Source organism: Chinchilla lanigera, unplaced genomic scaffold (genome assembly GCF_000276665.1).
Source record: "Chinchilla lanigera isolate Chin_1 unplaced genomic scaffold, ChiLan1.0 scaffold00075, whole genome shotgun sequence".
NCBI lineage: Eukaryota > Metazoa > Chordata > Mammalia > Rodentia > Chinchillidae > Chinchilla > Chinchilla lanigera.
This window is the reverse complement of record NW_004955476.1, coordinates 10,987,582-11,010,168: the sequence shown is the minus strand read 5'-3', so window position 1 is coordinate 11,010,168 and position 22,587 is coordinate 10,987,582. Positions and strand designations below refer to the sequence as shown.

Genomic DNA, 22,587 nt, shown 5'->3' with positions numbered 1-22,587 from the left:
TCACCATGATGAAGGCACCGTCCCTCTGCCTTCCTCACTTGACAGGGTCGTGGTCTTGCACCCAGGCCCTGTCCTAGCTGCTGGAGCTCTGGGCTTGCCACTTTGTGTCCACCCACAGATGCTGCACTCTCCCCCCAGCCTGCTGACATCCACAATCCCCAAAGTTGGGGACCTCCTCCACTTTCTCACGCACTCAGCTCGGCACATAAAGACAGAATATTCATGTCTTCTCCCCAATACTTTTGGTGTTTGGTCCCAGAGGAGCTTAAGAGTGTTTGTTGCCTGCTTCTCCACATCATGCCCAACACTAAAACCGACTCAACTCTGTCAGCTGTTTTGGGTAAAAGACACTCATGGTGTCTCAAGTTAATGGTTGGAAGACCACAAGCTTAGCAGGAACACCACCTTCAGGATGAGACCCCAGTTAGCACAACAGCGGCACCTACTGCCCAGAATGGCCCATCCCAGATACCCCACTGCCTGCATCAAGGGGAGATGCCCGCTGGGTGGACAAAGCCATGCCAGCTGCCACCACTGCACACAGTGACTTCTGGTTACAAGGACAGAGACCCCCACACCGGGACCAATATACTGTCAGCCCTGCCTGCCCTGCCAGGTGTACAGCAGCATATGGTGGGCTGCTGCTAGGTTCGGTGAGCAGGCGCCGGGCACACCCGCGTGCTTGTGGCTCCATGGGCCCCCTGAGCATGGGACAACCAAGCAGGGGAGTCATACGTGGTGGCCTAGAGGAGTTACAAGTGTAAGAACAAAGTAATGAGAAGACGCTCAGGAGGAGCCGCACGACCACCACAGAAATGGTGCAGAATCCCCTCCTCAGGTCTCTGGGGTAACAGCACCCCTGCTGCACGCTCAGGCCCCGAGCCTCTCCTGTGGGCCACTCCTCCCACTCATACTTAAGTCTTCCTTCACGAAGTCCTGGGACAAGTCATGAACGAGTGAACCTGTGATCCTGACCAGTGTGTCACTCCTGAATGCTAGGAGCCATGTTCACAAAACATCAGGTACAAGAATGGTAAACTTTCTCTTAGAGGACTTTATTTCTCTATTTTCATATGAGCCACTTATTAAATTAGAAGGCTGAAAAGTAGAAATGTATTTTACAACCAAAGAAAGATCTGGACATGGACCCCCCTGAACATAACCTCCAAGAACACAGAAGTTCTGAGAATCATTCCCACCAACACCCACCTCACCCGTATCAGCAAATGCCAAAGTGTCACTAAGAGAAAGGGGCAGTCTGGCGAGGGCACAGGCAGAACAGAACCCTGCAAACACTGCTCTCACCACTCGCAGGGTGAGACAGACCTGGAGGTCACATCAGACCACAATGCCCCGGAGGCTCCATGTCCAACCAGCATCTGCCTAGAAGAAAAAGGGCCCAGGCCCTGCCCTGACACCTGCCCCAGGAAGGCTGTTCCCACTGCCATCCCTGGGGCTTTGCTAGCAACCTGACTCTGCAGAGAGAGGGACAGGAGCAGCAGCGAGACCCAGCAAGGGCTCAGCTCCCATCTATGCCTGCCCCCATCCACTACGGTCTTTGTCTACGAGCTGGGGACAAACCACTCCAAAGCAGACACAAGACACGAGAGTAGGCTGAGTGAATCATACTGACGCTCAGGCTCCTGAGCAGGCACGAAAGCCTTGCCTCCTCCCACTGCACTAGACAGGCTGCCACATGACAAGCTTCAAACAGGAAGCAGCACAGAACGAGGGGTGAGGGATCTTATTTGACTAAGGCCTTACAAAATGGGATCTGTCTTTGATCTATTAAAAAAATAAAGTGTTCAGGAAAAAGGAAAGAGATCGCAGTACGTTCAGACTCATCTGGAAACTATGGCTCCCTGACACAAGTACTGCCTCCCTGGGCCATGGCAGCTGCTCCAGGTTGGTAGCCATCTCCAGGACATGCTCCACAGAGCCATGCACAAGCAGGGGGGCAGCGCTGGCACCTCAGCAACGTTAAGGCAGAGGGCAGGCACCTGCAGTCTTCTCTGGGCCTGGGAGCAGGCGCTGCAGATTTCTGCTGTCCTGGGCCATGTCTGCTGATGGCACTAACAGAACCCCCGGGGAAAGCCCCACTCTGCCAACACACCTGTTCCCTAGGACAGGGAGCCTGCTACAGGCACAAGATCATACAGCAGCTTGGAATGAAAACTTCCAGTGACTGGCTTGTTAAAGTGAGTGGTCAAATCTACTTAACAAACATTGGTGTCTTTCTTCTCTATCATGAGATTAAAAGCTTTAACGATTCACAACTAAAGAAAAGCACCCAGTGCCACCATCCCACCTGTGCCACCACCCCATTCTCCTTCAGTTTACAAAAATAAATATTTATGAACAATATTTGACAAAAGCACCCCCAATTGGTGGTAGAAAGCAATATTTTATAGCTGACATTAAAATTTTCCCTATCTTTTTAGAGGGGGAAAAGACTGAAATTTAAGCACTAACTTCCTCAATCTGAATCATTCAAGGAAGTCCAAATTGTTAGGTCTGGTTGTCATGCCCATGTCAGTGGGCTCTTACGTCCAGACAAACACCTGCACGAATGAGAAGCACCTGCAACTCCATGTGGAACCACACACCAAGACATGCCAGGGTACATGGGCTTCCCAACGGTATGTGTCCTACTTAAAGTGCATTGCTTCTGAAGCGCCCCACAAGGCTCTGAGTCTTATAATACGGTGTTGCCCATCTGCCCCTAAATCTGTCTGCAGCCCAAGAGGTGACAGCAGCGACCAGGCAGCCAGGTGCAGGTAGCTCAGCCTCAGAAAGGATTCCACTGTGAACATTCACTGGGTTACTCCTCCTTCCCTCAAGTGCACAACAGCACTGGTGCACAGCACAGAGAGCCCCAACATGGATGGAAACACAGCGCCACCCCAGGCCCTCTTGAGAAGAGAAGCTGGGACAGGACCTATGGAACCAGCACGGTCTGCAGGGGACAGTGCAGCCTGCATGACCCGGGCAAGGCAGAGGCAGGCCAGCTTTGGCCAGGCAAGAGGCCCACGTTCTCAATAGCATCAGGGAGGGATGCGAATGCTCAGCTTAAGATCTCTAAACACGGCCCATAAACCAGTGCATGTGAGTCTGTGTGCCGTAAGCCACTAGGTCCACCCAAAATAGGCCAAGTGACTCTGCGTCACTCGATATCTCAGAAAGACGCTCGACAGCTTTTAACACACTGGAGGAGGGGGCGGCCTTCTATAAGAATGCTTTCCAGAACAGTATGAGAAAAGAGATGTGCATCCTCAGCAACAGGTGCGTGGGTCCATGCAGTGACACAGCCGCACCACCACTGCCCAACCGAAGATGAGAAGGGAGCTGTCCCACCCCACCGCTAGTCAAGAGGGCTGCTGGGAACCAAGACCCACATGCATCCTGAGAACAAGTGGGGAGGGGACGCAGGTGTCTGTGGAAGAGGGTACAGGTGGTGGGAAGATGACCCCAGGGAACCCAGGGTGATGAGTTCAAGAGCAACAGGTGGGTCTAGGACTCCTCGCCCATCTGCAGCAGAGAATTGATGGCAGCATCCTTATTCCCTCTCTGGGCTTCCAGCACGGAGCGGATCACCTCCTTGTCCATGTTGGGGAACATGTCCTGGATGGCCTTGAGGTCCTCTTCTGTACAGCGGGGCTGCGCAGTCACGGCTGGTGGGGGCATTGCCACAGGCACCATGCCAGGGCTGCAGACGGCAGGCATTCCTGGAAACGAAAGAGGAAGTCTGATGAAAACATCAGTGACAAAAAGTGCAGGCTGGCTTGTGCTGCAGAAGGAACCACACTTTCCCAGCCTCCTTGAAGGGAGAGGCCATCCCAGGCCTCATGAGACAGGGACCCTGCAGGAACATGAAGCTGGCAGCCTCTAACAACCACCGCGGGCAGCAGGCAAGGTTGGGCTTCTCCGCGTGCAATGCCCTCTCCAAATTCCTTTCTCTGTCTCAGATGCAAGCCAGATCTTCCAAAGCTCATTTATGCTACTTCACAGTCATAGGAAGAGGCAATGAAAGAGTGAAGGTGGAGTTCGCAGAGGAGCTTAGCAGGCTGAGCCTACCAAATCCACATACCCCTCAGGGTAGAAGACACAGGCAGGCCAGGACAAGAAGTGCGGTGACACTGAGCGACCACATGTCACAGAGTCCTCATGCACATTCCTCTCTGAAAAGCTACAACAGCTTACAATGCCATTACTTCTTTAAACTTTAAAAGTGTAAATAATATTCCCCACTAGGCCCACCAGAGTGTGAGGCAGAGTCATCACTTAGGGACATGGCTTTTCTTTTCTCATTACATTCAGAAGACAGCACACAAAGTTGAACCCTGCCTCCTATACCAGCTGAACCAAAGCATCAAGAGCTCTAACAGAAGCCAGACATGGTGGAACACCTGTAACCCTAGCACTTGGGAGGCTGAGGCAGGAGGATCGATGCAAGTTTGTAGCCAGTCTGGGCTACAAAGTGAGTTTAAGGTCAGCCTGAACTGTATTGCAAGACCCTGTCTCGAAAGAAAGAAAGAAGGAAAGAAAGAAAGGAAGGAAGAAAGGAAGAAAGCAAGAAAGGAAAGGAAGAAAGCAAGAAAGGAAGAAAGAAAGAAAAAAGAGCAGTAACAGGAGTCAGTGGAGATGACTGTGCCCACAGGAAGGGGCAGAAAGCCAGCATTTCCAGCCCTCTAGGCCCAACCTCCGCCAAACACTCTCCTATGCCCAATACCTGTCTGCCCAACCCAAGACAGGGCATCACCACACCTCACAGGTGAAGGCTGTGGCACCGTCATCCCTTGCTGCCTGGTCTTTCTGTAACAAGGAGAAAGGAAACTACATCAGGTCAGGTGGGGACAACATGCCATCTTCAGAGGACAAAGCCCAGGTGCTGCCCGGCCCAGGTGTGAGGCAGCAGCGTGTCCCACAGGGACCTAGGCAGCCTCACACAGACATGACACTGTCCACACGAAGGTGTCAGGAAACTTGTGCCCATGCATCCAGCCTACGCTCTCCCCAGTCTTCACCAGCCTAGGTGGGTGGGATGGCTTGTGTCTAGATGTCCCCGCAAAGCCTCAAGCACTTATAGGCGGGGTTTTTCAGAGCTGGCTGGATGTAGGGTGTGATGCTGGGATTAAGGGTGATCCACCCTGGGTGTGGGTGGCATTGCCCAAAGGGCAGGTAACCTGGATGAGGCTGGCTTGCTATTCTGCTGTCCTCTGCTTGTTTCTCCTCTGTGATGCCATTCCTGCCGTGCCCCTCTGCCAGCTATGGACTGAAACCTCTACAAACGGTGAGCTGAAATAAACCTTTTCTGCTTTAACTTTGGATGTGAGGTATTTTGCCTCAGTAACAGGAAAAGTGACTAAGATAGTGTGTGAGGGAAGGAGGGAGGCTGAGGCATCTTCTGTTGTTACCTGTTCTCACAGACCCCAGGGATCGGACCACTGTGCAGACAGGGGATGCACACTCCTGACCCAAACCTGACCGTCACCACGACTGAACATGGAATCATTCACCCAACCCTGGGTGACTGTGGGAGCAGATGTATCAGTGGTCAGCTGGGGACATGGCAGGCAAGGATGGATGACAGCCTTGCAGCCTCGGCTGGACTCCAGTGAGGTCCCTGGGGCTTGGGCCAAAGAAGCAGAGAAGAAACCACAAGAGACAGTGAGCCAGAACCCACGCTCCCCGCGATGTCACCCTGCCATCCCTGCCCACTGCGCGGACACAGTGCACTCGCACTGTCCACACAGACAGAACACTGCCCGGAAGACCAAGGCGGGAGGAGTCCAGCTTAACCCCTTAGGCCACACCAGCACAAGCTGGGGGACAGCAATGGGTATCACACGGGGCTCCTGCAACCTGGTGGCTACTGCCCAGCCATACACAGTGCAGGGCCCTGACAGCCAAGGGCTCTGAGGAGCCTCTTGCAGCCAGAAGGAAGCCCACAGAGCCAGATGCAAGACAGCTTCATGGGTGCACCACAAGGAAAACATGACCTCACCACACGCACTGCAGAGTGCTGACTGCGGATTCACAATGCACGGTGCCGATGTGCACTCGCCCAGAGCTGAGCACTCCAGGCTTGCAGAGAAATGCAGGTGCAGAGGGCACGGACACAAACACTCATTGTGGCCACAGCAGGAGGAGCTGTAGCTCCCAGCACGTGGGAGGATCCAAGCTCGGAGTTCACCTGGGATGTTATCAGAGGCCCCGCTGGGGAGGCAGCAGGCGTTAACCTTCTGATCAACTCTTTCCATGCTGCATGGAAAAAGGAAGCAGAATGGCAGCCCAGAGGATTAGGAAAATTAGACAAGGTCATTTTCCCCAAAACAGACAGTGTGTAGTGGGTGCTGCCTGCCTCTCTGCACTGTAACACAGGGTTACCACTCCTGACACACACATATAGACCGGGCCCCACATTTATAGCCTGACCTCTCCAGCCCAAGGCTTTGTCCAGGCCACCAGCCTAAGCAGCACACTACAGCTCCCTGCCTCCAGAACTTAGAAACCCAGCAGAGGCCAAGGTTCACGACGCTGATCTCCTTGGGAGAACACAGTCTGCACTGCACACACCTTTCCACACACCCCTCAGCCATTTCTCCAAAGTCAAGGTCAAGCCCCTCCTCAACCATGTGATGCCTGTTAACTACTTATCTCCGTTCTGATGAAAACTCATTCATCTGGTAACCCAAACACTGGGGAAAAAAATGGAAGGAGAAACCAATCGAGGTGGCGTGCCACTATAATTCCATCACTCCACTCGGGCGGCTGGGGCAGGAGGACTACAAGTGTGAGCCCAGCACCACAAGGCTGAGACCAGGTAACTTAGCAATTTAGTGACACCCTGTCTTAAAATTTAAAAATGCATCCTGGGATGCAGCTCCATGCAAAGGCCCTGAGTTCAATCCCCAGTACCATAAATACAAATACAACCCCGGGCCATAAGCAACAGCAGGAAAGCTCTGACCGCCAAGGCCCCATTCCCCACCCTAGCCTCACTCTGTGAGGTGACAACCAGGACTCTGGGAAAGCAAGAGGGAAAAGACTGAGGAAGACCCCCTGGCTCTACGGGCTCCCGGAATCCAAGCCGTGGACATGTGGGCTTCTGGTTGGAAAGCAGATTGCTGCAGTGGCAGCAGCTGTGACCCGAGAGCACATACCCTAGGGCATTGATGGTGAACATGAAGAGCTTTCAATGATACAAACAACTCACTGTGGCACTTGTGCCACGGCCCTCGGGCTGCCAGGACAGGGTTCCCCAATGGACCACCAAGGCAGCCAGTGCCTCCAAGGTGCGAGTTACTGCCTGGCACGGAGCAGGTGTGGATGGGCTGGCAGCCGACCAGCTAGACAGTCAACCTCTCTGTGCTGCCTTCTTCCTGTGGGACTGGTGGTGGCAGCTCTGGCCCAGGCAGGTCACCACGCACTGTACCCCAGAGTAATGGGCTCGAGGCCTTCACTGCAGAACAGACCAAAGCACAAAATGTGTGAGTGGGCATGCAGTTTAAGCTTTGCACTTTTGGAGCTCTGGAAGGACAGTCCTGCCACTGCAAATATTCAGGACTCACACGACTCAGGGAAAACTGACCCAACTTTCAACGAAGCCTCTAAACACTATTAAGGTCACTAAACAACAGTTCAGAGACTTCTAGAACTGAGTCTCAACTACCAAACACCAGGATATTGGAAGAAGCTGGTAAGACCAGGGTGGAGACAGGAAATGCACGAGGAGACAGAGGCTTCCTGGGGTGCCAGTCAGGAAATACTGTACTCAATGGACATGGGACAGGCCAAATGGACAGAAAGCCCCACCTGAAGGACTCCCTCTGGGAGACAAGCTAAGTAATACAGTAACATTATGGCCCAGGGAGCCGAACAATCTGTGAGCCCACCCAGCAACACCTGTAGTGGACAGCTCAGTCTGTGAGAAACAGGAAACACCTCATGTGGACACGAAGGAAATGTTTTGGGGTGAGCTACCACTATGCAGAGTCACGTCTCACCCTGCGCAAACAAACGCTGTCAACAGCAGGGACGAAGGACAGCAGCTTCCTTAGGCAGCAGCAGGTCACCACCAGGATGGTAGACAAAGGGCAGCAGCTTGGACAGATGAAAGTGGGACCAGGCCCGGCCTGTACCCTCCTCAGAGCAAGGTGAGTACTACCAGCAATACATGCATGCTGGTGCATTCGCCTGCACTGCGCAGAGGAATGTCCTTGATTACAGGGGACACATGGGGTGGGGGTAAGGGGTGAGGGGCCACAGTCTCCCAAAGTTCTGGCAGAAAAATCTTTTGCTCTCTCTTTTAACTTTTCAGTATGCAGGAGCTGTCAAACTTTTAAAATGTCTATCAAAAGAAAAGTTCAAAGTCTCTGTTTAGAAAGAAACCTAGCCTTTCTTCAAATAAACACTTTAGGACAAATTTTAAAGGCATTTACAGAGAATGAAGGACAGGATCCAGAGAATAAACAGGCCAGTAACTTTCCTCTCCTCTTTAGAAGCTGACTTTCCGTTAGCCAAGTACACTCAGGTGTTGGTAACTGAAGGGGACAGGACCATGTCCCTCACACTGATATGTCAAACCCTGACCCCATGCAGTTGTGCTGTCTCTGCAGATACACAGAGCTGGCCTGAGGCTGTGCTGGAGTGGGGTGGCCCTTGTGCAATGACAGGAAGACAGGGACTCAGAGGCAAGACTGAGCCACAGGCTGGGCTGGGGTAGCCATAAGTCGAGGGACACCTGGAGTCCCTGTGGGAGCTGGCGGTGCAGGAGGGCATGGCCTCCGACTCAGGAGCCTGTCACAGAGTCAAACCATCACCGGCAGCTTCCCCCAGGCCTCTGCAGTCCCCACGCCCCTGCTCTAGCTCTGCTGTCCTTTGTGAAGGGTCTCAGGGAGCACTAGACACCGTGCTGCTTTAGGGATTCAGGTCATCTGTTAACTGGGTGGTTTCCTACCACGCTCAGCACTGCAAGGTCCCCTGTGGGTGCCAGGCCTCCCCTCTCCTCTCCAAGTGCTGCCCTTCACTCCTATAAGCAGCTATGGCTCAGCAGAAGCCCCCAAATGCACACACAGTTGGGGTGCCCAAGCACTGCCCCCGCTTGGGGCTGGCAGGTCTGAGGCCAGGTCCTAACTCCTTCGGCTTTCTGTGCACCAACTGGACGCTAGTATAGCTAGGGGCATTGACAAATCTCTCTGCCCTGGCTGGCAGGACCCCAGATACCCCATACTGCTCAGCTGCTAAAAACAGCAACCAGGGGCCACAGGGCCAGGAGTGTCCCCCACTGCCCCCTGCCTTGGCCATTCCTGCTGCCCTAGACTCTGGCTTGGTCCCCTTGGGGTAGTGGGACCATCAGCCTCTGCTGGGACCTCAGCTTCCCAGACTTTGGCAGGGAACAACACGGGGCTGCAGGCCAGCCCTGACATCTCTGTGCCTAAGGCTAAAGTCTCCCCTGCCTGCTGGGTAACACCGGGAAACAATACCTGGCCAGTGGTATGGCTTCAGGGTGCTGCCCCAGCCATGGCTGAGGTAACCAAGAGGTTAACATGAAATCCGAGGATGCAAAGGCATAAAAAGCTGTGTTCTAACATGACGGCTTCTGTGCTGCAAATGGCCGTTTCATGCAGGAACACGATCCTGACAGAAGGCACTCGTTCAAAGCCAAGGTGTGCTCCACCAAGACCGTGGGCTTCAAACGCATGGACCTGCACACACACGTACTTAGAGATCTCATTTCCACATATCCACAAATTTCACTCTCCACAGGTGCCAACAACTAGGGAACAGATTCTGGTTTCTACATATGTTGTGACACTGGACTCTGCTTTCTAAAAGGACCTTTGTTTCAGGTTCACCCTAGCTCAACCCCGCATTCTGCCCCAGGCCTCCTGACAAAGGAGAAACAGCAACACACCTGCGATGGGCACATAGCCGACGCCCTGCTGGTACACGGTTGGCATCAGGACCACAGGCTGGGGCGGCATCATCATGGCAGCAGGCAGTGACTGAAACACACCAAGGTGACCGTGGGGTCAGAATCTCATCTCCAGCCTTGCTGTAACAGTCCTGAGAGCATGGAGCCCAGGACTCACGTGTGCCCCACTGACATCCAGCACCACCTCCCTGGCAGGCAGAGCAGAAAATGATGACTGGGTGCTCTGTTTGGGAGAGTGAGACTCAAGGAAGCAGGCTGGTGGGGACGCTTCACAGTCTGGTGCCTGAGAGAAAATGTCAGCACTGGGAGGTCTCACAACAGCCCAGGTGTCAGCTTGCAAAGCTCTAGTCACAGACGAATGTGCCTCATACTAAGACGTGATGAACAAGTGCATGTTCATGCTGATGTCCAGGACTTCAACACAGGGAAGGAGTGAGGCTGCAAGAGGATGTTGCTGCGTGGGGCTGTTCACACAGGGGCAAAGAAAAGGTGATACAAAGACCCAGCAGACTGGGTGCAGCAGTGAGCACCTATAATCCCAGCTACCTGGGAGGGTGAGGCAGGGGATCACAAGTTCAAGGCTACCCTGGGCAACTCAGTGAGATCCCAAATAACATTTAAAAAGGGTTGCCTGGCGTGGTGGCGCACACCTGTACTCCCAGCACTTGAGAGGTTGAGGCAGGAGGATAGTTATGAGTTCGAGACCAGCCTGGGCTACAAAGTGAGCTAAAGGCAACCTGAACTGTGTAGCAAGACCCAGTCGCAAAAAGACAAAAAAAAAAAAAATAAAAATAGAAAAGGCTGAGGATGTACCTTAGCAGTAGAGCACCTGCCCAACACCATAAGAGAGAGCCCCAACCTACCTGTCTGTGCCCTCCCCAAAGGCCCCAGGAGCTGCCCTGCTCGAAGGATGGAGATCAGTGGGTGACTGCCAAGCACACCTGGGTCTCTGCTCCATGACCCCTACGGTAGGGTCCTCACACTGCCCTGTGTCCCCACCATGATGCTGCACCACTTTATGGCCCTGGGAAGGGCCCATGGGCCCCAGGGCCAAAGCCATGCAGCAGGCCATGGCTGACCACCCCAGGGCCGTTCTAGCCTGGGACTCACCGTATAGGACATGACCAGGTTGATCATGCCTTCCTTGTCGTCACCTTGCCTCCCACTCAGGCTGTACCACTCATCCTCCACCTGGCCCTGCTTCAGGGACTCAGGGATCGTGATGTGAGTCCAGGCAATGCGGTCGTCCATGGAGAAGGCGCGCTGAGGGGGCAAGAGAGAGGCGAGCACGTCACGGCAGAGGCAGGCACTTCCCCTGCAAGGTCCCTAGACCCTTCCAGGAGTTCCTGCTCAATCAAGGCTCTGCCCTTGCTGCCAAGTCACCACCTAGTGCAGGCCAGGCTTAGGACAGGAGGGAGAACCTCCAGGACTGCTGCTCCACCCCAAGACCCAAGCATGGTAGGAGGGCACAAAAAGGAAGGAGGTACACACTGGACTACCACTCACAGCCCCAACCTCCTTCCCACAAGCTCCTCCCCTCCAGACAGGGGGAGGAAGGGACAGGATAAGCAGAGGGCAGTGGTGAGGAGGCCCCTACCCTTCCCGCTCTTAGCCCTGTTGTGTCTAGCCCTCCCATGAGAGGTCCTTGAGGGACCAGAGTTGAGTTTTGAGGGTGCCTCCTCAGCCCCTGGGCTCCTGCCTGGCATTCAAACCTGCTACACACAGGCTCCTGACAGGGCTTGCTCCTGGAGGCCTGCAGTGTGTGCTAACAAGAACAGTATTCCCATGACACGCTTGACATTCAGCCTGTTTATGAACAAATACTATCTACTGCGTCTAGAGGGCCCAGCATGGTATCACTGGGGATGTTTCTGAGGGGAAGCTGCACTCTGTCCCCCAGCCACTAAGATGCTGGCTATGTGGCAGGCCTCAGATGATGGAGCACACCACACCTTGCCCCTCAAGACACAAGCACCTCTCACCTCATCGAAGATCTCCAGGTAGAATGAGTCCACACCTGGGGGCACTGTGCACTGGATGACCTTGTTCCAGCGAGGGTTCTTGGCACCATTGTGGGCCGTGGGTGTCTCATACACGGCATAGCCCAGGCGCAGGCGGCAGTAAGGGTCCATGCGTGTCATGCCGTAATTTTTTGCCAGCTTTGCCTGAAATAAAGCCAAGTTCAGAAAGATGCAGTGCCCACCACCAGAGGAAAAGGCGGGTGCTTCGCTAGGCTGCAGGCCTCCTCAGATTGTCCACTGCCACATTTCTTGGGCCAAGAACTTCAGCCACCAAAATTCAACTGAATATGCAGCTAATTTGCTTCCCAGGAAACCAGGAGCAAAGGTCACTCCAACCCTGGCAGAAACATCTGAAGCCACGCCTGATGGTACAAGGCTGAGAGGAGGACAGAAAGGAGGATGACCCAGGGCTGAGCTTCCCCAGAGCCCTAAGGGCCTGGAGGTGTCTGTCCCAGATTTCAGCCTCCTGCAACTCCTGCTCTGCCCTTCAGTTCACAGGGACAGGACACTGTCTTCCTGTGCCTCAGGTCTCCAAGTCACAGTCGTCAAGACCAGGACTCCAAAGCAGATGGCCTGCTTGTGAACTGTGTTACAGGGGGCAAAACCCAGAACCTTTACAAATGAGTGAAGATGCAGAAAACAAAATTACTGTGTGGTGGCATACGCCTGTAATCCCAGCACTCCAGAGGCTGAGGCAGGAGGATCACCTCCAGTCCAAGGCCAGCCTGGACTGCATAGTGAGACCTTGTTTCAAAAAAAACAAAAACAAAAACAAAACAAAACAAAATCTGCTCAGCACACGACTCAGAGTTGATCTGAAATAAGATGCCTACTATTACTGGCTACCAAAGAGATGCAAATCACAAGTCCCAGCGAGACTCCTACAAATCTATCAGAATGGCCACAACACAACACCTAGCCAAACCAGGTATGGCACGGTGGAACCACTGGGGCCCTTATGTGTATGGGCAGCAGTGCAACTCTTGGCCCACACCCTGCTCTGAGTCGGGTCTCTCCCTCAATTCCACAAGAGCACAACCTCCACTGGCCTTGCTAAAGTGTCCTTTCCTGAATGTCTAATGCTGGATTGTGACTCACTCCCTTGGTCTCCTTCCTCCATGAGCCACTAGTAGAGCCTTGGTCCTCCTCTCCTTACGCCATGCATACCACCTGCCACGCCACGCCAGTTGCATCTCCGTTAGTGCACACAGCCACACTCTATCAAAGTCTGTGCCCAGGGACAGGGCATAGGGGGAAGGAATGGAGAAGAATCTTTGGGCTTCAGCTTCCCAAAGGCCAGAGCTGCCACCTACTGAAACTGGGAGAAAGAAGGGCTGGACACTGGGCACCTGGAGGTCCTGAGGGCCCAGCAGTCCAGCTGTTGTCAGATCCATACACTGGTAGTCATGAGTATGGGGCTGCAGGCTACTCCCCTGGGCGTCTGGCCTGGAAGAGGGGCTAGAATCAGGCTCCTGGGTATTCTTCAGGGTAGAGGATAATCACAGGAGGGTGAGGGGTACCATGCAGGCAGCCTCCTGGATGCCAAGGGAAGGTTTATCCAAAGGGAAGCAGGGAGACAGTAGGCAAAGCGACCAGGAGGCCACGTGAGGACCAGAACATCTCTCCCCAGCACTTGTGCGAGCTCGAGAGCAGGCAGACAGGCAGGCTGAGGTGGGCTCCAGAGCTCACAAGAACAAGGCTGCCAGAGGCAGCAGGCACTCTGGGGGCACCTCAAGGCCTGCCCAGCTTCTGTACTTGTACCATGCCCCACCAGGTGACAGCACACAGTGGCACCCAGCAGTAAGTGGGCCAGCAGGTACAGTACATTCTCTTAGACACATGTGGCCAAGTACTGGAGCAGAGTCATGAAGAAAGGTGGCTGGCTATGAACTCCTCACAGGGACCAGTGCAGCTTAGCAGGGTGAGGGCCGCATGTTCCTCACAGAGCCATGGCGACATCTCTGCCACCTGCATCTGGGTTGTTGCACAAAGTCATGCAACTCCTCACACTTGTCCTGCGTCTATGGCTTTGCAGGACATTCTGGGTGGTCACAGTCAGCTTGAATATGACATGTTTTGGTTTTCACAGGCAAGACCCTTGGTAACTCGTAGGCACACCTGGTTAGGACAGAACTGTGCAACTAAGCAGATGTCACTGATGTGGCCCTGGGCAGCATCAGCATCCTAGCTGCCGTGACATTTCCCTTGGGGAGAAACAGTGCCTAGTACAGAGCAGATGTCCACTAATGTTCGTTATAATTTTTAAATTACTTCAGGCAGAACTCTGGGAAACTATATTTTTCATATATGTTAGTTTTGAACAGCAGATATATGAATTTGGAAACATAAGCATCAGAGAAGTTCCATTTGTTCACACGGGAAATGCTACAAAAGGCTACAATCCACACTCCCCACCTGAGCTCAGCTTGCCTCTCTCCTTCCCTACTGGTGCTAGCCCCCACATCAGGAAGGGCAGTCCAGTGCCCACCTGCACCACAGTGATGCTGAGGCGGCCCACAGTGCCCACTGCGCCTCCATACTGCAGCTGCTGTGCTGCCTGGGCATCCAGTTGGACCTGCTGCTGCTGCTGTGTGGGCGTGATGCGGAGGAAATCCTGCGGCAGCTCACCAATGTACACCTGTGGGCAGAGAGGGGGCAGCGTCAGTGGCCAGGCAGTGCAGGGACTAGCCAGAGCCCACCCCTATCCCTAATCAAGCCGAGGCTGGGCCCTGCCTCCTAAGTTTCCCCACCTACAAATGAGGACCAAGGAATGAGAGTTTCCATCAGACCCTTGCTGGGGCTTCCCTGCCCCAGGACAAGCCAGAGCCCTGGGAAGGGCAGGAACATGCTTCAGCCCATAACACCAGGCTCCTATTCTCAAGTAAGGCTTGAGAATGGTTTCTAGGACTCACACACTCCCTGTCTGTGTCCATGATCTTTTTTTTTCCTTGGACCACAACTAAATTCAAGACCTGTGAACTTTGGTATCACTTGGTTAAACACATAAATGAGATGAACTTGGAACCTTGGAGCCAAAGTTACTTCAAAAACCCTTGTCCTATGAACAACTATTTCCACCTGAAACAGTTCAAAATTGATTCTGGAAGAAAATAAGCATATTTATTCAGAAAGCCCCACCAATCTGCTCTTTGCTTCTCACTTAACCCTGATGACCAGACTGCCTGACAGTGAGGGTCCTCAGGAACACTCCCCAGAGCAGGAGTCTTGGGAGAAACTAGAAGGCCTCTGAAAAAAACAAAGTCATCCAGAAAAACAGGAGGAAACCAAAGCAATGGTTTGCAGCAACTCCTGGAGTGTCCCTGGCCAAGGCTCACAGGGCAGAGGCCCTGAGCATAGCTCACAGGGCACAGGGCGCCCAACGAGAGAGACTCAGGGATGTGCCCCTAAGGAAGGCATCCAGTGGCTCTACAGCAAGACATTGGCAGCAGAAACAGCCCACCTGCCTGGGGGCTGAGGACCTAGAGGCAGTGAAGGCCACCCCAGGGGTGAGCACACGGCTGTCTGTAGCTTCAGCAAGACAGGCCAACGACGGTGCAACGACGGCGCCTTCTTGTACAGAGTACATTGTCTAGAGGGTCATGTGCAAGAATGCCTAGGATGTCAAGGAGCAATGACAGAGTCCATCAGGCCCAAACACCCCTGTGGGCATGGGGGCTAGCTGTTGGTGGAGGAATTCAAGCCCTTCGGTAGGCAGGGCTGCAGCCCCTGACACCTGCAGTGGTCGTGGCAGCTAGCATGCGTGGAAGGAGGCCAGTGCTGCGGATGTGAGCCAGGCAAGGTATATTGCTGAAAGATGCCACAGGGGGTGTCCACAGCGGGGAAAGCACCTATCCCCAAGGGTTCTGGGTGGCCCCTGGAAGGTCTGGCTTCTCCTGTCTCCCCATCTCAGCGCTTCCAGAGCACAGAGATGAATCACACCAGAGAGACCACCGTGCTTGCTTCCTCATACCTGTCTGCATGGAATGTGTCTGTGTCCCCTCCTTCTGGAGAAGCCACTCCCACGGAGGACAGTGCCATGCCCCTACGTGCTCTGGAGGGCGAGCACAGGCAGGGATTAGGAGGGATCGCAGCCCTCACTTATGCAGCTCCTGCCTGTGAGGCCCATCGTTGCCAGGACTGCCACTCCCCAAGGTGCCCTGCAGCCTCTCCTGGGGCCACGCTTTCTGAGATGCAGCTCAGAGGTTGCTAGCCAGTCTGGGAAGAGTCCTGACATGACAAGTGCCAGCTCCTGCGGGCACATGAGAAACGCTGGACCCTTCCAAAGAGACCCAAGGCCCAACAGTCAAGGACAACCTGTCCCCAAGCTTATTCAAGGCCTGTGGTCTTCCGTTTCCCGATCCTGCCCATCAGCCTTGGCTATGTACCATCAATGGATTACTCTACAGAAAAAGACACAACCACCAAGTGCTCAGGATTAATGTACACAGGTCAAATTCTCACTTACCTGAGACACAACTGTCTACCCACACACCATACCTTCAGGGATGCTGGCAAAAGGCCTGTACCTTAAGGATACCCCAGGTTGGACAGCCAGGCCAGCAGGTACCCTATGACAGGTGAGGATGTGGGTGGTCACAGGCCTGCAGCAGACAAGGGGTTGGGAAAGGCCACCTGGAGGATCTTTTCCTTCCTTCTTTATTTTTCTTCTGCTCCATTCTTGGGAATGGGGCCTGTAGGCATCAGGAGTCCTTTGTACTATATTCCTCAGTTTCCACTGGAAAGTAGCACCATTTTTTTTTTTAAGCACCATTTTTTAATGGGGAAAATACATCAAAAAATAAAAATCAAACTGGGGGCTGAGGGTATAGCTCAGCAGCACTGCAAGCGCGAGGTCCTGAGTTCAAATCACTTTATTTTTCAACAAGGATTTAACCAAAAAATTACAAATAGGTAAGGAAGGCTTTTATAACGTGAGCTAAACAGTGACTGGCAAAAAAAGGGCAGAAAAATAAACTGAGGAGGAAGTCACCCATACTGGTCTGGCCAGGGGATCAGGCCAGGCCCATGCCCCAAGCAAGCACCAGGGAGCTCAGACCAGTGTGCCAGATCCAATCCATGATCCTGAAAGCCAAGGGGAGCTGCAAAAGACAGTCCCAGATTAGAAGAGACATGCTGGTCAAAAGCAAAGTAGATGTCGGGTTCGGTGCTGCAACAGGGAACAAGCAGAATCTGGAGCCAACAAGAGTAGAACAAAGTCAGCTTCATGGCTATCACGGAGATGCGGACAGTAACACTAGGGGAACTAGATGAGACACACAAGACTAGCTATGCACTGGAACTGGGGGATGCCTATAATCCCAGCACTCAGGAGGCTGAGGTAGGAGGACTTCCACAAATTTGAGGCCAGCCTGGGCTACAAAGTGAATTAAGACCAGCCTGAATTACAGAGCAAGACTCTGTCCCAAAAAGAAAAAAAAAAAAAAAAAGACACTACCATTTCTGCAGCCTCTCCTTAAACATAAAATTATTCCTAAATCAGAAGCTTATTAGGAAAAGTTGCAACTTAACCCATTGAGGAGTAGGGGAGGGGAGGGAAGGGGAGGACAAGGGGAGGGAGAGACTTCAGCCTTCCTCAGGCAGATTATGCAACACACTGAAAGCCAGGTCTGCCTGCTGCTGCAAGTGCTGGATGAATTCTCAATTTAGAATGAATTCATCCAAAGGAGGACACATTTCTGCATATGAAAAGCCGCCACTGCTAACAAAGTTACTGCTTCCTAGATATGGGTGAGCCCAGGCAATGACCCCAATCCTCTCACGTCAGACACAGCACAGGAGAACGTCATCAGTAAATGTGCATTTTTGAAGTATTTTCAGCTGGGTGTAGTGGCACACACCTATAATCCCAGCATCTGGGAGGCTGAGGCAGGAGGATTGTTGTGAGTTCAAGACCAGCCTGGGCTATAAAGTGAACGCAAGGCCAGCCTGAGCTTAAAAAGCTGTCTCAAAAAGACAAAAAAAAAAAAAAAAGCATTTTCAAAATTCAGTGCTAATTCCAAAATGTATTTTCGCCATTTTATGAGAGAGGAAATGTTTAAATGGCCACATAAAAATATATGCTTTATCCTGGTTCACATCCATGCTTTTATCCTTGGGAACATAAAAAGAAACGATTAATCTAGATAATGGGTACGTAATTTTTTTTCTTTTTTTCTTGTTTTTTTTTTTTTTGAGACAGGGTCTTGCTATGCAGTTCAGGCTGGCCTTGAGCTCACTTTGTAGCCCAGGCTTGCAACAATCCTCCCGCCTCAGCCTCCTGAGGGGAGTGCTGGGATTATAGCCGTGCGCCATTACACCCAGCTTGTAATATATTTTTTAAATACAGTTTTGCTTAAAGGTAAAGATGAACATAGTGAGTGCAATACTAGCAACTAACTCTAAGCCCCTGTGTAGCCCCAACAACCCCTCCTCCAGGCACCAGTGCATGGGAATGCACAGGTTGTGAGCACTACTATGCTCCACCTCACCAAGGAGCACCAGGTTCCCCTAGCCAGAAGTAACTACAATATCTGCAGGACAGCATCAACAAGGAGTGTTCCTGTACCTGCAAAATGATCCCAGGAGACACTCACGATCCTCACTGGAGAGAGGCCAGCAGGTGGGGTAGGCTGAGCCGTACGCCTGCCCCTGCCTTGTGCCTGACCACAGTTGAGGGCAGGGACAGTGAATGAGGGGAGGCTGTGGGACTCCAGTCCTGGTATCCCCAGAGGGCAGAACCCCACTGGACTTCCTGCTGGATGGAGGAGAAAAGGTTGTCCCAGGCTTCTGGCCTGAGCAACAGGAAGAAATGTGTCTGTGCATCTGGGACAACCCTGACGAAGGCTGCTGGACTCTGGGTATTGAGTGCAGGAAAGACATGGGGAGGGGACAGCAGCGACTGTCACTGAGGTTTGAAGCTGTGGCACCAGTGAGACCCTGGAGGATGAGGGAGAACTAGCAGGCAGTGTTGGAGTGTTGTGTGTCCTGGCTGAGCCAGGTGGGGCTGCTGCCCTGGAGCCCATGGCTCGGACAGCTCACTGCAGTCTTTGAACACAAGACAAGCTGCTGCTGTCCCTCTCCACCACCTCTACAGCAGGCCACACCCTTCTCTGCTCCTGGAGGGTCCCCTGCATGGACACGAACAACCTGGGGGGCTGGGGATATAGCTCAGCTGTGCAGTGCCTGCCTGGCAAATGCAAAGTCCTGAGTTCAATTCCCAGTATCCACCCAAAAAAAAACCCCTGCACCTAGCTCACTCGTCCAGATAGTGTCACAGTAAAGTTAGTACAGGGATTTGACCACAGGAATGAGAAAGATTTTTGAGGAATGAGAACTGACTCCTGAGCACCCAGCAGCTCACTAGTTCAAGCCATTTCCCTGGGCCTGTGGGCCTTGGCCCATCCCCACAAGAGTCCACAGGGAAAGGTATTGTGAATGGCAACCTGCCCAAAGCTAGAGAGCTGTCATTGCACTTAAAGTCTTAGATAATTTACACAAAAAACTCAATGGATTGAAGCTAAAAGTGACATGGAAGATAAACAGAAATGGATTCAGCAGCAGGGGGCCAGAAGTCAGCAGGGGCAGACGTCCCACACATTGCACACAACACACCAGGAAGAGAGCTCCTGGGCTGGGAGGAGGTCATTGCAGCATGGCTGGCCCATCTTTGCACCAATCTGAGAGGCAAATGATATGCTTGACCCCAGATCCTCATAACTCTGCATGTTAAAATGTGCAGGATAACCACTAACAGAAATATGCTACGCATTTTCCAAGTAAGTAGAGAATTTCTAGTGAACTGAATTTGTATGTGTGAATTGAATTTTTAAAAACCTATGTTTAAAAAAATCCAAAAGAAAGAGTAAAAAAGGAGTAAGTAGGGCAAATAAAAGCACAAAAGTGTTAAAAGTGTGTGTGTAACTATAAAAATAAAACTAACATATTCCAGTGAGACTTGGACATCTTAGATTGGCTTTTTAGGAATGCAGCTATATGCTGTTGATGATGACTAATCTCAAACATAACAATGAATAAAGCCTAAAGTAAAAAAAATGAAAACAAACATCAGACAAATAAATGCTCCCTAAAAGGAAGGAGGAGGAGCCATATTGCTATCAGATAAAATAAGTAAAGGTGAGAGGCCAGTGAGGCCACAATTTCATGGCCACAGTCTGATTTACAGGAAGACACAGTAATAACATACTTGTACATACAAGTAACCTTGCTCCAGAATCCAAGAATCAGACATTCACTGGGACACACAGACACAGGCCTGCTGGTAAGCTAGGCCCTGCCTGCTCAGGACCCACCCCAGCAGCATATGCACAGGCCACTAACTCAGATGTGGAAGCCATGAAAAACCACAGGTTCATGATGACACTCAAAAAAAGAGAAAGCCAACACAAACTACAGAAAACTCATTCATCTGTCCCTGGTAAGTAGGGACAAAGAACCAGGCTTCTGTCTTGCCTTGTACTACTTCAGGACAAACACACTTGCTCACAGGTTCTTTCTGTTTAGAAGCCCAATACCCTGTTTATCTTCATACTTACGCCGTTTATTTTCATACTTACCCCCCAATACCCCGTTTATCTTCATACTGACCCCGCTCAACTAACAGAAAGAGTACAGGAGTAAACAGCAACTGCCAAAAGAACTTTACAAGTGTCAGTGAATCCAGAGAGGCTGCAGCACTCATTCTAGGTGAAGCAGCCAATGGGAAAGGTGGAAGCTTAACAGGTGTGTCTCCCCAAAAAAGTAAAAAATAGTGTGTAGTACCTAGATAAAGCTCAAGAGACAGTTCCACACCTGGGTATGTAGCCCCAGCATCCTCCTCCCTCTCCATCTTCAAATCCTTCTGCTTTCAATGGTAGTCTTCCCAGCCCACCCCGCGCTTCTGTTCCCTCTTCAAGTCTCAAGTTGGATGAAGTACCTCAAACAGATGTACCTAGCCAGCCCAGGGAACAAACTCAGCACCTGATTTGTGATTTAGACCACAGACCTGATGGTAATGTAATTCACTGCCTGGATCACCTGATCTGCCAAATGCAGCCATCTGTTCCTATGTTACACATCTGCCAAGTTGACTGTTATCACAACTGTCCTGAACACTGTGGTCAATCTCTTTGCTGAATGGATAAGCCACGGACTCCTTGAGTACCACTGGAACTCAAGACCCCAGCTGCTAACACCTTAAAGCCCAAACCTAGTGTTACCTCACTTATAGGGCACCAACGGTGACCTTAAAATACCTGATCTGCCTATGACATAAATACGAGCCTATGTGATCTCTGCAATACCGGACAAGCAGAAAGTCAAGACCAACCACAACTTGGCACCACACATCCCACAAGTCTGAACATTATTTGACGCTCCCAATTACTCATCCCAGCATGTAACTTATTCCAGCTCTGGTAGCCACAGCACCAGAGACAGTCTCCCTCAGCAACAGGGAAGGCCTACCATGACTGACAGCTCACTGCAGCCACTCTGAGCACATCGCCCTATGAATGCAAATTCAGTCCCACACTAGATAAGAGGCTTAATCCCCAGAAAGCAGACACTCAGACCCCATGGTGAAGAAGGGGCCATCCGACCTGCCTCATACCCTGTGTTCTACAGAGGAAGCACCAGGTCCCCTGCTTGTCTGGTCTGCCCACACCACCAATCTTTGCTGTCCTTCCCTGGGATGGACTAAAGACAAAGAGAAGGAAACAGTGAACACTGGGGGCAACACTCTCTCCACTGACTCTGGAAAGCAGCCACACCAAGTGTAGTAAGTCAGGAGATGAGCTTCAAAGCTCTCAGAAAAAGTACCTCTCTCAAACTCGGAAGAAAGTCTACGCCAAGGAATTTTCTCTCATGGAAGAAACAAGGTTGCCAACCCCCAGCCGAAACGGGAAGGAGTCCCGCTCACTATGGGCTTCTCAAGTACACTGAGTGCTGGACTCCACGGAGGAGGTTAGAAGAGCCTTGTTGGCCTACTGCACACCCAGGCACTGCTCTCAGCAACCCACCCCCACTCAGTCTCAGGGAGCCACTAAGACGTCATTCCCACCAGGAGCCCTCAGAGACCTTGCGTGCCAGCTGTCCTGCAGGGACGACAGCGTCACTATGGAAACCCAGACAGCCCTCAGGAGGAACTCCAGCTGGAAGGGCGCTACAAGCTCAAGGCTCTTACTCGTTCATTCGCAAATGAAGAAACTGAGGCTGTGCACACGGACACGAACCAGGCCCCGGAGAGGGTCCCCACGGCCCTTGCTCTGTGCGCGGGGCGGAGAAAGCCGCCTTATCTGGAGTCTGATGCTGCATGGCGCTCTTCCCCGCCGGGGCCCACCCACGCTCTGGCCGCTCCAGCGAGGAACGGTCAGGGCCACGCCTCCTGCACCTGGGGGCCACCAGGGTGGGAGCCCCGCCTCCGGAGGACGGGCAGGGCTGCGGCGCCCCTCCACCTGGGCACGATCAGCGCCGCGGGCCCTCCTCACCCGGCGGCTAGGGGCCGCCAGAGCGGGGCCTCCTCCCGACGGACGCTCACGGCGGGGACCTCCTCTTCCTGCGGCCCCTCCACCTGGGGTCCGCCAGGGTGGGGACCCGAGGGCGGGAGCGCCGGCCTCCCCCGCTCAGCGCTGG

At 52.6% G+C, this 22,587-nt stretch overlaps 1 protein-coding gene across 1 annotated transcript in view; it reads right to left on the bottom strand.

The window, feature by feature from the left end:
- Positions 1 to 1,034: 1,034 nt before the first annotated feature.
- Tollip (toll interacting protein) overlaps positions 1,035 to 22,587 on the bottom strand; it is a 21,912-nt gene continuing 359 nt past the window's right edge. Inside the window, exons 2-6 of the mRNA XM_005401793.2 lie at positions 14,447 to 14,596; positions 11,920 to 12,102; positions 11,048 to 11,200; positions 9,917 to 10,007; positions 1,035 to 3,725 (exon numbers count right to left, since the gene is read on the bottom strand). Of these exons, the coding sequence (XP_005401850.1) occupies positions 3,511 to 3,725; positions 9,917 to 10,007; positions 11,048 to 11,200; positions 11,920 to 12,102; positions 14,447 to 14,596 (792 nt within the window). The 3' untranslated portion in view covers positions 1,035 to 3,510. The remainder of the gene's footprint in view (positions 3,726 to 9,916; positions 10,008 to 11,047; positions 11,201 to 11,919; positions 12,103 to 14,446; positions 14,597 to 22,587) is intronic.